Source organism: Arctopsyche grandis, chromosome 12 (genome assembly GCF_051622035.1).
Source record: "Arctopsyche grandis isolate Sample6627 chromosome 12, ASM5162203v2, whole genome shotgun sequence".
In the NCBI taxonomy this organism is placed as follows: domain Eukaryota; kingdom Metazoa; phylum Arthropoda; class Insecta; order Trichoptera; family Hydropsychidae; genus Arctopsyche; species Arctopsyche grandis.
Window position 1 is genome coordinate 27,723,176 of NC_135366.1, and position 16,816 is coordinate 27,739,991.

Below are 16,816 nucleotides of genomic sequence, written 5' to 3' on the forward strand. Positions count from 1 at the left end.
ATTTATGTAGGAGTCAATGTGTTTACAAAATCATTCTATTCATACTTAGATATTACTGGTAATTATAAAGATTTAATATAATAAAATAGTTCGTTCTTTTATTAGAACGAAAATAGTATGCTTGGGTTAGTGCGTATTTAATAAAAGTATTTTGTATACAGTTTTTGCAAGCTTATTTCACCCTTTTGCAAATGAAATGAATACTTTTGCAAATGAAATGAATACTTTTGCAAATGAAATTAATACTTTTGCAAATGAAATTAATTCTTTAGCAAATGAAATTAACCCTTTTGCAAATTAAATTCATCCTTAATAACCATATTTCCTGAATTATGTATGTATTAAATTGATTAACTGAATAAAAATTGAAAAATTGAAAATAAAAAAATAAAAATTGAAAAATTGAAAATAAAAAAATAAAAATAATATTTGCACCTGCTAAATAAATATGTATGTATGTATGTATATAAATAAATATAAGTTTAAACTAAAAAACATAAAAAGCACATATTGTTTAATTCGGTTTCTTTATTTTTTAATACAATTTTTGTAAAGGATGAATTTCATTTGCAAAAGGGTTCATTTAATTTGCAAAAGAATTAATTTCATTTTCAAAAGTATTAATTTAATTTGCAAAAGGATGAATTTCATTTGCAAAAGGATGAATATCATTTGCAAAAAGGTGAATTTCATTTGCAAAAGGGTGAAATAGGCTTGCAAAAACTGTAACATTCGAATATTTAATACAGATGTTGGTGATTTTACAAATTAAAATTGGACAAACACAATACGTATATAATAATTAGTAGGCGATTCAAACTTTAACAATCGGCAGTTAGAAACACAATAAATAACATAGACTTAATCGTTTGATATTGAAAATAACAATGTATGTACAATGATATGAGGAATTAATGAACGTGAAATGCTTAGTATATAATATTGCTTGGTAATTGAATATAAAATGCTTTTCAATGGATTAATATTAATGTATAATATATAAAAAATAAATAAAATCTACTTACAATTCATCTATCCAAACAATTTTCATTTTGTCATAGCTTGCTGTGCTCGTCTCTCCCATTCGGCTTTCATTTGCAAAATTCCTTTGAACTGCGGTGAACCGTCTGTTACATTATCAGTCGTGCCGTTTTCGACTTCAGTACTTATTATTTCACCTAGAGACTTGTCGTTCTCCTTCTCCTTCATGTCTCCAACGGACTTCTCCATCTTATTATTGGAAGCGACCTGCAGTTTCAACTCGGTCGGAGACACGAACGAAGATTTGCGGTACTTCAAAGGTTCCTTATTATCAGAATCGCACTTGATCTGACTCCACGGCCTCTTCGGTAGCGAAGAAGTGTCGGTTGAGTCGGGCTTTCCATTGTTTTTGTTGTTGGATTCATCCCTACCGTTCTCGTTGTTCGAATCTGGGAACGTTCTATTCCTCAATCGCTTCTCGGGCGTCAAATCAGACACGTCTTTCTTGAAGTTTGCAAACTCTTGTTTGGATTCGATCTTCAAATTGGTAGTTTGAGACAGTGGGATGTTTGCACTGACGCTTCTTTGATAACTTCCGAATGAGCTCACATTCCGAGTCGGTTGTAAGTTAGTCGCATTATTAGCCGATACTGGATTTGTGTCGAGTAGCTTTTTAGGCATACGTTGAGCTTGCATCAGCTCTACAGTCTCAGTGCAGAGTTTTCTGTATTCAACGAAGTTTTTGCCGATGGATTTGTTGTTGTTTATTTGAGACAGCTCTGTGATTGTATCGGTTGTACTACGTTTTCGTTCGTCTTTCGGCGAGTCGGCTTCGTTTTCCTTGTCGCTGTCTCTAGATCGAGTCATTATGTTGAAGCTTTTGGAATTCCTTTTGAGATCATCGGATTCTTCGACATTTGTTATGTTTAGGATGTCTTGGGATAGCGCTTCGCTCTCGCTGTCTTTCAATTTGAGGGATCTACGGGCGAATACTTTCATCAGTTCAGGTTCGTCGTCTTTTTTGTTGTTTTTGTTCATCGATCCCATTGATTTTTTTCTGTAAATGACTGCCGAATCTAAGTTAGCGTCGTCTGATGATGACGATGAGCGGTCGGTCCTCATCGCTTGTTCCGCGAGTAATTCTTGGGACGATACGCGTTTGATGGCATTGCTCTTATCGATGGAGTTCGGTTCGTATGACGAGAGACGTTTTAGAGACTCTGTATCGGAAGCATCTGACTTTTTCTTGACGAAAGCTTTATGTGCCGTCGGACTTACAGGAGGTAGCGAACAAACGGGAGCACTGGTTTTCCGTATGCTCAAACTTGTAGGAGCAGACGGTTTATTTTCAGCATTGTTTTTATTCATCGGAATGGAATTTTCGACGGTGAGTACTTCGGTGCTTCGATTCAAGGACTTCTTCAACAATAGGTTGGTTGAATTGTTCACGTCGGACTTTTCCAAGATCTCCACATCCTCAGAACTGAACTTTCTTTGAGGTTTCAGAACATCTTTGGATTCTAGCATGATGTTTTTATCGCACGATTCAGACTTTCGAACCTCCGTGAACATCGTTTTTTCAGATTTTTTTGGATCGTATGAAATGCTTCGATCGAAATCGGAATTTTTCGGTGATTTGTTATCGATGGATATCGTTGACGTTGAAAGGACCACGTTGGAAGCTGGCTTTTGATCCACTCTGTTCAATTGAATCTTCATGAATTCAGGAACGGGCGCATTAGACGAAATAGAAAATTTTATATCGGGGGATTTAGTTTCTTTTTGTACGATCGGAGATTTCGCCGGTGTTTTTTCTGGCAATGCAATGTTTAAATCTGGAGTTTTTATTGCATCAGTCGTCGAATTCAACACAGTAACCGAAACGTGACTTTCAGATGATACTTCATTAGTCGTCTGTATGTTTTCAATTGTATTTGAATTACTTACTGTAGATTTTGGAGTGAAACTTACACTTCCTACAACGTCTGGAATGATGGATTGATTTACATAAATCTTATTTTGAGAAATACTCTCATTAGATATGGCCTTTCTGTTCTGTTCCGTCTTTTCCGAGAAACTTTTAACGCTATCTAAAGAATTGGACTTCAATGTTACACAATTGAGCGGCTTTGGTGATCCAATTATACTATCAATATTAGCTTCGATTCTAGATATATCAGTATCTCTTACTTTAGAACGCATTATATTCTTAGTATAATGAGAAGTCTGTCCGGAAGATTCCACAGAATCAATCGGCAAGCTGTCCTTTTCAACGTTTGGGATTATGAATATATTCCGATCGGTGTAGAGAGTTGTAGTTGTAGCTGCGTTGGATTTGTACGTATAACTCATTAAAGAGTCTCCTGCTTCTTCCAAAGACGATGGAGGATCGATAGTTTCCTTCAGATTCTTTTTATACGTTGATTCCCAACTGTCAATTGACGATTCTGATATTCCAAATATTGGTGGTAAGCTCGGCATATCTTGTTGCATTGCTGATGCTGCCGAATCAGAGTTCATTCTGAAGCTTTGCGACTTAACAACGGTCGTCTTGGGATGCAAGGAATCCGAGAACGGAACTTCAGTGTTATTAGTTTCCATTTGTGATATTTTCTGTTGATATGAACTCAAACCGGCAATTTTAGGCTTCGCTTTAGAATGCTCGTAATCGAAATCGTTGCCGTCTTGATTTGAATAATCCAAAAAACGACTTTCATAGTCAATTTTTGAATTTCTAGACGGGTGATCCAAAGATCCTTGAGATATCGACTTCATTTCAGATGAAATTTCATAAGTGTGAGGCCAGACGCTACGGGGCGGAGATACAGAGTAAGACATAGGTTTCGTAGTCAAGTCGGTGGTTATTCCAGTGCTTTGATTCTGATTTGTAAATCCCAATACGTCAGAGCTCATTTTTATCTTGGGCGATGACGGATATTGGAATTCGTCTGGATTGAAGAGCTTCGACGGTGAGTTTACGTTTTTAATGTATCGAGATCCTTCTTTAGATGGATAAACTTTACCTTGGTTTATATTTGGGAAGAAACTCTTAGATTCTAGCGAAGTTCTAGGTAGGACTGGGGGTTTGCGTTGGAGTTCTGGACTGACGGGAATATCGAGTGGTTCGACCCTCTGCCTCAGTCTCGATTGCGAGTTTGCATTGTTTTTAGAGCTATTTTCAGAGCTTAACTTCCTAACGTTCTCTTCGAGACTAGTTTGAGAGTATTGGGTATCAGACTTTTCCTTATCGGTCGATTCGGCGTTTGAACCTTTTGAATGCAGCGACTCTTGAACAATAGGATCATTGGCGTAACCTCCACGAGGGTCAATCCTTTTATGATTCTGGTTGGAGAATACCTTTTGTCCAATGGATTTGTGAGCGTTTTGATCTGAACATGACATTTTCGTTTGTCTGATTACATTCTGTTCGCTCACGTATTTTTGATTTGTTGTCGAATAGCTTGTTGTGATTTTCTTATCATCTTCATCTTCCTCTTTATCGTTGTGTGAATCTTTCTTAGTTTTCTTTCCACTTCTGCGTAATAACAGTCGCCCAAAGAACGATTCTTCCTTTTTAGTCGTCTGTTTTTCTTGCACTTCTTCATACTTCAACTTGGAACTTTCGTTACTTTGTGATATACTTTCAAACGTCTCAACTTTTTTCTCACCGTTCTTTCTGTATCGGTGTCCAGTTTCGAAATTTCCACTCGTCGCCAACTCCTCATCTTCACTAACCGATCCGAACTTCCGATGAAGTTCGCCGACTAGAATATTCGAAAACTTATTTTCCACACTTTTATACACCGAAGTGTTCTGTTTCGTATACTGATATGGAACATTCTGTTCGTTCAGTAGCATATTATCGTCAGAATCGCTAGAATCTTTCTTTTGAGCATTGGATTTACTCCGGCCGACTTTGACCGGGTGTCCTAGCTCTTCGTTGCTCGACAGACTGAGTTTGATAGACGAAGCACCAATCAGTTGATTTAATGCCAAGCCTGGCGGCAATGAAGACGATTTCATTCTCGTCTCTTTCGGTACTTGATTGCCATGTAATTCGTCATTGAGTAGTATTCTACTGGAATTTGTAGTTGTGACGATGTGACGGGACGTCTGCACCGTCGTCGTTTCTGTGAACATGAAATGAAAGAAAGCGCACATTTCATGAAAGCGGTCAATATTATAAATGCACGGCCAATAAGCTTAATATATTTTGTTGCATATCATATATATATATATATATATATATATATATATATATATATATATATATATATATATATATATAACGAGTTAATCTTAACATACATATACATAATAGCTTTCAGAAGAAGATACGTTAGATTTCATAAAATGCATTAATATATTACATGTCAATGTCGCACCGTCAAATTATTTCGCTGAAAACTTAAAAGAACTGTTAAATTGATGGAAATTGAATGTGTTTGTGAGTTTGAAAAGGATCGAACATTATTGTTAAAACAACCGACTGACACATTTCAGGATGCTCTCTCATCTCTAAGTCGAAGATGAACAGGCGTAACACGATTATTTGCCATTTTAACTATTGTTTATATATTAGTCATAAAGAAACAGCATAAATATGTATGAAGGCATCTAATTATTCGGTCATTATGTTTTAATTGATGATAAGTATATAATGAAGTCAATATCAAAATAATCACCATTTATATGAAATACCGATAATTTTTAATACTAGCCAAAGAAGTTCACACCCATAATATAATAAATAAGTGGTCGTTATTGATGATTCTCAGACTAATAAAAAAAATATTTATTATAAAGAAAACGATTTTTATTATAAAGAACCATCCAAGAACAAAATTTTGACAATTTCCCACGGTAAAAGTCTGATTATTTATCAATTAATACAGATTTGATGTTTTGACTACTATATTTATTTACTAATAAGTGGCCAAACTTCAATATAAATAGTAAATATTAGTTTAACCGTTTGCCCACGGCCGTCTTCTATGGAAGCTTTGGGCGACAAGTCTGTAGCGCGGCTGTCTTCCATAGAATTTCTGAACTTTGCACGGGATTTTGAGCCTTATATGCGCCCATTTCGACTGTTTAAGGTTCAAAATTGGTTGAATACATTGCTGAGAGTTGAATGCCATCTATTCAACTTGCTTAAAATGAATATATACCAGTCAAAATTAGTGGTTTTGTGGAACCATACTGAAACCTCGTTTATGTGACGTCACGTCTGTTGAACAATGGCGACGATACGTCTCAATTGTATGAAGGATGATTATTTGACAATTAAGCCAAAACTACGAGATATATTATGTATTTTATTGTTTAAAATAATACTTTATGTGTTAATTAACATATCTGGTTACTTGAGTAAATATTAAAATCAGTATTTAACGTCGAAAACTCGATTGCCAAATTCGCGAAAAAGGTGCCGCGCCGCGTACAGGGCTTGTTCGCTATATTTATTGCCGTGGGCAAAGGGTTAAACTATCGTACGTAACTGCAGAATACAAATAAAGATTAAATCCTTCATTACAAGTTCAATCACATCCCTCAAATCTCACTTTCGAAACGTGATAGCGTTCGGAAACGTGTCAGTCGCCTCGGCGACACCCCACATAAAAGATCAAAACATGTTAGTTAATAATGATTGCATAATTAATTTTAGTAGGCAAAAACACACATTTGTTTTTTATTAATACATGAAATGAACGTTTAAATTACCATGCAATTATAGCAAGACTCAACTCGTTAACGTTAATCATTAGTCGGGTTAATTAGACGTGACTTTTTCCACGTCCATGTTATGAGATAAGCTTAAGCGAACTGCAAAAACGATCAATGGCTATACCTGATGAATTGTGATAGACCGAAGATATGACTTCGGGCGTCGTACTCCTGGCGACTTCCTCGTTGACTTCGGGCGTCGTCGGTAAGGCCGTACCGGGCGAGAGCTGAAGCGTAAATAAATCCACATTACATTCACATTCTATATTTGAATGATACATTAGATTTGTACGAATGATACCTGAGTGGATTTTATACGTCTTGGAGGTCCGTGTGTTCGTCGAGGTCTAACGGCCATTTTGTGCCGAGCAGCTGAATGACTTAAGGGGGCCAGACCGCTCGGTGGTTCTTCTGCATCTTGATCTGGAAATCATAAGCAAACATTCTAAGGCGACAGTTGTCGAATTGTAAAATTAGTCGGCTCTTATTTTGAATACAATAGCCGGCAAACTTTCACTAAAGTAGTGTACCGAATGCTTTAATTTTGGCTAATTTGCAATTGAGCCAATGAAGTTTCTAGTTATTTGTCAAGATGGACGTTTTTGTCGATGAACTTGTGAAAGTTTTGTAATATGACGTTGAATACGATACCTGAGGAATCTGGCAGAGTGATAAAAGACGACAGAGCGGAAGGAATGGAAGAGACCAGGTCGCCTCTGGATGAACGGAATTCATCTTCAGGATCTGAGCTACCAGCGCTCAAAAGGGACCCTTCACTGCACGAACTCTGTTCGGCTCCGGTTTGACTGACTCTTCCTCGGTTTAAGCCTCGCTGAAAATAATAAAACACAATATATTAATTTAAAGTAATAATTTAAAGGTGACCGGTCAAGAACTATTTTATAATATGTATATATTTCATCATGGTCTTAATTAAATTTAAGAATTTGTGACTAACATTATTAAATTGTGGCTAAATCTTAAACTTATAAAGTGGAGCATCATTTTGAGTGGTCAAATATTGGTCAGTATTAAATGTTTAAATTTGACCGTTTTGACCAAAATTTTGATTATTCCTCCCAATTATAAATTTTGACCATTTGACCATTATTAGAATAATATAATAGTATGATTACTAACCAAATAAAATTAAATTGTAAAATAGAAAATGATCAGTAGATCAGTAGCTATTAAAATAGATATAAGATGTATTGTGAATATAATTTCGTAATAATAAAAAAGTAATTAAAAAAAAAAAAAAAAAATCAAACTATACAATCATAAGAAGCGTTTAAATATTGGTCCATAATTTGACCGTATTAGAATAACATATGACAACTGGTCACATTTTGGTTAGTATTGCAAGTCAAAATTTTATCTATTAATTTTACACACAATACTGAATAGACCACGACTATAATATTGATTAATACTGACCATAATTACAATTAACACTTAAATCGACTTAAATTAATACAAACCTTTCTCGGTATAATGACCGGGGGAGCGGACGAATTAACCGGCAGCTCTTCGGTATATTTTTGCACACACAACATGATTTATTTTGAAACTCGACAAAGTCATTAATATTCACTCAACTGTATAAGAACGTGACATAAGTCAACGGTGAAAAAAATCACTCGCTAAATTGCGAAAAGTTGATCAATTTTAGCAATTAACAACATTTTCATTATTGCACTCACGCACAACTGATCAAGATTGGAAACAGAGCATGTCGAGGAATCAATGGCACGATAAGCACCGACATTACCAAATCCGAGACATTGCCCAACCGAAAAAGAAGAAGAGCGCATATTGTGCGTCAATTGTATTCAATGTGAGTCAATTGTATGTAAGGTCTTTTTGAACATTAACACATTCAACCCGGCGTGTACCACTGGCGGCCACACGGATAGTGCTATAGCAGACTATAATTTTACGGTTCCACTTCATTGAGCACCCCAACACTAAAATTCCTATAAAATTCTAAAGATTTAGGGACAACTCATTATATAAAGTGATTTAATGCCGACACGCGTAATTGGGTGCCAGTGTCAGTGACAGTGCCGCCACATGGGCAAATGTATGAAATCATGCGCCGGGCTGAATATGTTAAGGCGAAAACACACAGCAAGGAACGTGGCACATGGTTTTTTTTAGATACTTTTAAACATGCGAAAAAAATGTGGCATACCTTGCACATATTCATAGCACTCACCGTCAAAATCACCCCCCTGAGTGTTTTTGGTAAAATTTTATCCTTGCTCGACAGTGATCGATAACGGTGTATCCCATATTTGAAGAAATATAGGAGAACCCCCACATCGGGGAGATAAGCACACGACGTACCGTTCTTCCCTGTGTGATTTCGCCCTAAGGTCTCTTTGAACATTACGGTCGTTTGACCGTTTAAATTGCATCGGCTGAATCAAATCGATTGTATGCGGAAACAATTGCCATTTTTTTTTTGCTTTGTTAGTCTTTTGTAATGGTCAATGTATTTTTTTTATACAACGCTTTCTACAAATACGTAAGTAAGGCAACACTGTGGCGGCCAATTGCGTGTGAAATCGTGAGAAAAACCCTTGTGATATTACGAATGGCCGCTGATAACAGATGTGTATTTATATTTAGAATGTAGTGACAATGAAAATCGTCAAGAAGAAAGCCTTCCAGTGCAGTTCGAACTTTTTACGATTTAAACATCGGGAAATTGGATTAGCGTGTCACTGAGACAGTTAAGGTCAGGTTAGAATGGTAATAATCGACCATTGAATAATCTATCCTGGCAATGTCAAATGTGACGGTGTAATTTTGTGGCTCAGTTTTAAAAGGGTCAATGTCGAAATTTCGACATGGAGATCGATTTATAATGTTTTTATTTCATTTTTAACACGCTCGATCCAGGCCTTGCAGTGGTACGCTTTACGTTACAGTGAAGAGTGCGCGGATGACGCAGTACCGCGTCTTGCACCGATTAATCAATAATTCACATAATTCAGGGTTACTCAAACTATGTTCTGCGGAAAACTCATGTTTCTTAGAGTGGCTGCGACTGTTAATCGAAAATTTTTGGATCGCCAAAGTGTTCTGCGAACGAAAGTATTAGAGAAATTCCGATTTAATATATAATATATCTTCATCTTTATTTTACTTTTCATTGAATGTATGGTTTGTCAATTAGCTGCGAAAGTAGCGCGATTGATTTGGGTTAGTTATATTTGTTCAAGCGTGTAATATTTGTATTTGTTTACTATCAATGTGTATGAAATCAGTACTAAATTAAAAATAAATCATTGTTACGATTTTAAGTAGAATTTAACTACAAGTGAGAGCGTTTCTTTTGATTAAAAAATATCATTTCATCAATGGATTAACTATTCACATCAATTACCGCACATTTTGAAAAGAAAATTGAAATAATCATTACTTTTAATGCACACCAATGACTTAATAAATATTTGCTAGTTTATTAATTATAATTAGAGCATAATTATGCTCAATGAAGAGGCGTAAAGGGTAAGGATTTATATTATAATTGGTACTTTATCATTCGGTTAAACTGGGGAAGAATTATTTTATTTTAACTTCAGAAAGATTTGCTATATAAATACACCTAATTAGTAAATAAATATCTAAATATATTTTATAATAGTCCGTTTTAAAAATACGATAATCTAGGCATGATAATTTTTTTGCATGAAGGTTTTTTTCCATCCATTGATCGAATCATTTTCGTATGATAACATTGATACCATCTCAAATATACTCATTCGATACATTAAGATTGAAATGCAAATAAAATACCAGAACGGTGACTAATTTTACTACTGGAACTTTAAAACGATTAAATTTGTCGATATGCATTTTTCAAATTCATCACTTTTCTTATCACAATCATTGTTTTCAACTCCATATATGGTCAATACACAACATAAAATGTTTAATCTTTACAATTACGATTTTACATATGTATATATAAATATACATAATCTAGTGCGTTTTATTTTGCGGTCGATAAGTTTTATTTTACATAGTGAAAAGAGCTCTTTTGTATACATGTAAGAAATATTGATCGCTAATATACCCGAAAACAAAAAAGGGTAGTAAATTTTCCGTACCAGGTACATAAAGCGTCAGTGTAATCGGTCACAAGGGCGAGTCTATTTCGTTGAATTGTACTGTAAATCGACTAATTTTTGTATTCGTGTTAAACACAGCCGCTCAGTTCGAAAAGGACCAATGTAGCAATAAAATTATTACAAATAGAAATAAAAGACGAAAGAATACATCGGCTTGTCTTGACTGAAATGAACTGAAAGATTTTTCATACATATATGGCTGGGGGTTAGTAGCCTTTGATTGTAGCAAAAAATTACAAAAAAATAGTACACGATATGTCATGTCAAATTAATGTGCAAATAAATGTCGAAAGTTGGAGATGAAAGCGAATCTTTATAAAATCGAGTTGCCAAAAAAGTTTGCGCATTGAAAAATGTTTCTTATAGTTACATAGATATAAGTAAATCATGGCACAGTAATTTGCGAGAGGCATGACTTAAGTAGACAGCGCGTAGATCCAACCGCTTGATTTAACTTGCATTTTACAAGTAATAAAGCTTCTGCTGAAGTCTAATCTGCTTCAATATTTGCATCACACCTCAAATTGTAGTCAACTTTAAAATAACCAAATTCGTATAAAGAAAAATTGAAATCTACAGTTATAGAATTCAAAGTCTATAAATTTGATATTAAGTAAGTAAGTCTCATGATACTAAGTAAGTAAGTCTCATAATACTGTAACGTACAGATTAGATAGCACTGTTCGACACGAAAAATGGTTCAGAGACGAGATATGACTTTTCTTATAGATCTATGCTAAGGGAACACCAATCCGGTAATAAAAAATAGTGTGGCCAGAACACTATCCCAATAAACATGTTTCAATAGAAAATACTCATTATAAAATAGTATTAACAGTGGGAAAAAATCCCAAGTGAAAATACGTACTTTTGACTTTTGATTTGAACTGGACGACTACTTAGAGAGATTTGAAAGCTGAAAAGTACTACAAATGAAAGATAAAATACCCGACTATAGATTCCAATGTTCATTTTGAACAGGAAATTGACAGATTTTGAGACATCAACCGAACAACATCAAGATATAGAAAAATCGCGCGATATAAAAAACACATATATCTCCGAATCTCGAGCCAATCCACATTTTTTATTACCAGATTCGTGTTCACTGGGCATAGATTTATAAGAAAAGTCATCATTTGTCGAACAGTGTAATTGGTGCTCGTGGACTACTGGTTTACCATCACTTATGGCTTGCTCTCGCGTTCGCGCCAAAAAGGCCTTGCCTTATACAACCAATGAGGTCTCGCGACCCATCGACCAATGATCTCTCTGTGCTGAGAGTAGACGCTGTGTATAAATATTCGGCGGATCTGTTCCGTGTTTTAATCGGAGTTGGCTGGCTGGTCGACGGATCAAGAACAATAAACTACCTCTACAACTACTCGCTGCGTCTTTTACTTCGATATCAAAAACCTCTCTACACGTCCACGCTAAAAAAAATTGCCTGAGCAATGCCGGGTAATACATTTATTATTAAAGAAATATGTACTATTACACCGGCATATAGCGTGTTAGCAAAATGGTTTTAGTGCGATATATTATTGTTTTTTTTTTTGTTACTTGCACGTTACATAGCGCATACAGAGCGCATCGAAAAGGTTAATTGTTCGAAGTAATACATTTAGTATATTAGCATACGAATATATTGTGCAAAACGTTCACACTGCAAATAAAAGCGAACAATGGCGCCGAAAAAGTGTGTTACATAAAATTTCGCTGCACGTACTACCTAATGCGAAAAAAAGCACTTTTGCGTAACGAACGAAAGGATTAGAAGAGAACATTGCGCAATCTTGCAAAGACTCAATTGTGAAGTGAATTAGTACACACTCACTATGTGACATCCATTTTTCACTTTTACTATCTACGTACGTACGTTTTCAGCTGGTTCAATATTTACATACTATACGAAAAATTATCTCAAATTCCACGGTTTCGCAAGTCATAATAATAAATGCGAGTCTTGTGGGTCATTAAAAAGTGGGCAAAGTGGCATTGAAATGATAACCGAATCTAGGTTTTGCAACATTATAATATAAACTATATTGTAGAATTGTTTAGTATGTTTGTATGAAGCGTGGGAGTTGGCTGTAAATATTGGTCCATTTACAGGTCAAGGCTCAAACTGGATTTGTGACGTCATGCTGCGAATCTGATAGACGTATTTATCTAGACAGGACGTTGCAGATATGGTATCGATTGTTGTGATTGAAGAAAGATGCATATATGAGATCAATTTCAAGATCGTTGTAATAAATGGCGTGGAGGAGACGAGATAAAAAGGCATGAATAGTAGTACATTTTGACTGTCGCAACTTCATGATTACTATCTGAAGATTTAACTTTTTTTTTTGAGAGGAGTCAATCTAGACTGGATGTGAAACGAAATGCTTTAGGGCGAAGGCACACAGCGATAAACGGCACGTCGTGTGCATGGCTCCCCGCTGTGGGTGGTCTCCTACATTTCTTCAAATATGGGATACACTTGTCGATCAAGGTTACAATTTTACCGAAAACACTACAGAAGAACACTGGACGTTCCATGAGTATGTGCAAGGTACGGCCTATTTTTTTCGCATGTTTACAAGTATCTAAAAAACAGCACGTGTCACGTGCATCGCTGTGTGTTTTCACCCTTAGGGACAAGCGGACACACAATGTGGTACGCGACACGTTTTTTTTTTATTTTAGATAGTTTTGCACATGTAAAAAAACGCTAGCACGCCTGATCTATGCCAGGTCAAAACTTACCCCTTGGAGAGTTTTCGGTGGTATAAACATATTTATTTTATTGTCACAAATCAATACACACTCGCCATTACAGATTTGCTCCAATGCGACGGGTGTACGTTAATGAAATACATAAACAATCAGAAATCAGAAATACAGTAATACATACATATACAATCAGAATATATAGAATATAACAATAATGAAATACATAAACAAATCAGAAATAATAATCATAGTGACATCTATGGATTTCAGATTACTGTGTATAATTAATACAAATTATACACAGGCAGATTTTTGTGACAACAGGATTAGATTTTTTTTAATACCAATTTTCAGGAACCGTTTCAGCAATGATCAGATAAAATTGGCAAACTCTGATAGAGAAACGATCGATTTGGAGTCACAAAACCCCCAAATCTAACCAGCAGTGGCGAGGACACGAACCTATGACCTCAGTGATGCTAAATATATACGCTATCACTAAGCCAAACTGCTGGCTTTGAAGACATGTAAGAGAAACTTGTCGAAATAATAAGATTATGAATTAACCATGATATAAGATACGCCCATCCACAGCTGGAGTTTACCTAGGCATGCCGTGCCGGACGATTTTGGTTGTATGCGTCTCATTGGTCGCACTGGCGACGCCTATCGGTTGTTTTAGGAAATTCAACAAATTGACTAGGCCCCCGATATCTCGAGACATAATAATTCGTTGAGTTTCAGCAGCAAAATACTAATAAAATATAAAATTATGTTGAATACATTTACAACTTCGAAGTTAGAACTATCGAGCGCAGCCTTCAACAAATAACGTCGGTTGGATCCTTTTGATAGAACTAAGCTTCAATATCTATAAATGAAGCGAGCAATAATCAATATTGACACGAATATAAAACTTAGTTCTAAAAAAAGTATGTAATTCAAGCGCACAATTTGCACACACAGGTTGGATCCGTTTGACAGAACTAATAGTAGTTGAAGCTGACAAATAAAGAAGGAGATAAAATCAATCACTTCAATCAACAAGTGATCATCTGGTGACAGCTCTACTTACATCCACGCACGCTTCCCTTCAAATCAAAGAAAGAGTATATAAGTAAATACAGGTTGGATCCTTTACGAGTAAGTATGTATGAGTACGAGCTACCAAATGAAGAAGATAAAATGAATCATTTCATTCAACAAGTGATCACTTGGTGGCAACTTTACCTACAACAACGCTAACTTCCCTACAAACCAAAGTAAAGTACACACAGGTTGGATCCGTTTGGTATATAGCATATAGCACATGCATATTTTATTCTGTTGACAGAACTAATACGAGTAAGAGCTGCCAAATAAAGAAGAAGATAAAATAAATAATTTAATTTAACAAATGATCACCTGGTGGCAGCTCTACCTACATCTACACTTGCTTACCTACAAACTAAAGAAAAAGCACATGCAAGTTGGATCCTTTTGATAGAATTAATAATAGCAGCAAACTGCTAAATAAAGGAGATAAAATCAAGCATTTCATTCAACAAGTGATCACCTGGTGGCAGTTCTAACTACATACATCCACGCTCGCTTACCTACAAACCAAAGAAAAAGCACATGTAAGTTGGATCCTTTTGACAGAACTAATATAGATCACATGCAGGTTAGATCCTATTGACAGAATTAATTCATAGTAGTATGAGCTGCCAAATGAAGAAGATAAAATAAATGATTTAATTCAACAAGTGCAAATTCATGATGGCAACTCTACCTACAACCACGGCTACTTCTTTATGTACAAACTAAAAAAAAGCACAAACTGGTAGGACCCCTTTGAAAAAAACTAATGTTACGTACGCCGCGGATTAAGCGAATATAATCCCAGAGACTATGTGACCGTTCAAGGGTTATCTGTTATCGGATTAACTAAGTGCTTGCACTTAGACCAACGGATATCTGTTATAGGATTAACTAAGTGCTTGCACTTACTTCCAGGATTATATATGGACTCTAAGTGCATTTAGGCTAAACAATGACCGTTATTAGGCTTTTCTCAGAATCGATACGGGGAGACCCAATGTCGTGGAAATACATATCCGAATACGTGACTATACAACAGGTAAACAGATTAGACAATCTGAGAGATCGACCCTAGGCGGTACGTAGGCGATATCATGTCATTCTGGACTGAGCACTGCCAGTGCGTGTATCTCCTTAATCATCAATAAATGCTGTGAAACGACTGTTGGCCTTTTACTTGGATCCTCCACCCACCCCTACGCAACACTAATATATAGCACATGAAGGTTGGATCCTTTTGACAAAACTAATACCAACGGAGTACGAGCTGCTAAATACAGATGAAATAAATAATTTCATTCAACAAGTGATCACCTGGTAGCAGCTCTACCTACCTACATATGTACATACATCCACATCAGATTGCATACAAGATTAGACCAAACGAACACTCTAGACACCTATATATCTCTAAAAATAATAATAAACCATGTCTCTGACAGGAAAATTCATTGACACTCACACTAAAAGCCCCAAATTTAATTAAACCACCCCTAGACATGTGAACATTACACGACCTATGACACCACAATGTCAACGGGGGTATTAAAAGCCCGTTTGCATAAGCGGGCTCGTTTCATCACCCCATTAGAACCAAATGAAAAAACCTTTTACCGAATTAGCCTCACCGAAATAGATAAATTGTCGTTGCCAGGGGGAAAATGTCAGGGCGTGCACCGACAGCTAATGAAGATACGTCATAGACATAAACATCACGCTCAGGGGTCATAAATTGACATTGAAAAGTAAGTCCCCGATAGATCTGGATATACATATATCTGGTACACATTTTGGCAATGACCTGGCGACGATGGCAAAAATGGGTCTGATTAGTCTGGTATTTGAAATAGATTATGCGGTCACGCAATGGTCACCCCATTGCCTAGTCCTGGGTCGTTGCTATTTTTTTGAAATAACGGTTGAATTTTCGACTGTCGGCCAAAATGGCGAACGCACAGTCATTCTGTTCTCATTAAAAATTCAAAATTGGATCATTGTTGTTGCGACACATCACATTTATGCCTTTTTACTGTTATGGCGGAGCAAGTCGACAAAATGATCATACCGGCTACTGATTGGACTCGGGTCAGATGGATTGATGATTCAAAACTACCTACATATGTGTATGTACTTAGAAGTGTCAATTGATGAAATTATTCTTCTAA

General features: G+C 35.9%; 2 protein-coding genes across 2 annotated transcripts in view; both read right to left on the minus strand.

Moving 5' to 3' along the window:
- The window catches only part of LOC143920396 (uncharacterized), a 443,610-nt gene that overhangs the window by 319,747 nt on the left and 107,047 nt on the right, over window positions 1-16,816 (minus strand). The window lies entirely within an intron of this gene.
- LOC143920389 (uncharacterized) overlaps window positions 1-16,816 on the minus strand; it is a 188,088-nt gene that overhangs the window by 1,027 nt on the left and 170,245 nt on the right. Inside the window, exons 8-11 of the mRNA XM_077443273.1 lie at window positions 7,360-7,540; window positions 7,010-7,131; window positions 6,833-6,935; window positions 1,026-5,111 (exon numbers count right to left, since the gene is read on the minus strand). Of these exons, the coding sequence (XP_077299399.1) occupies window positions 1,048-5,111; window positions 6,833-6,935; window positions 7,010-7,131; window positions 7,360-7,540 (4,470 nt within the window). The 3' untranslated portion in view covers window positions 1,026-1,047. The remainder of the gene's footprint in view (window positions 1-1,025; window positions 5,112-6,832; window positions 6,936-7,009; window positions 7,132-7,359; window positions 7,541-16,816) is intronic.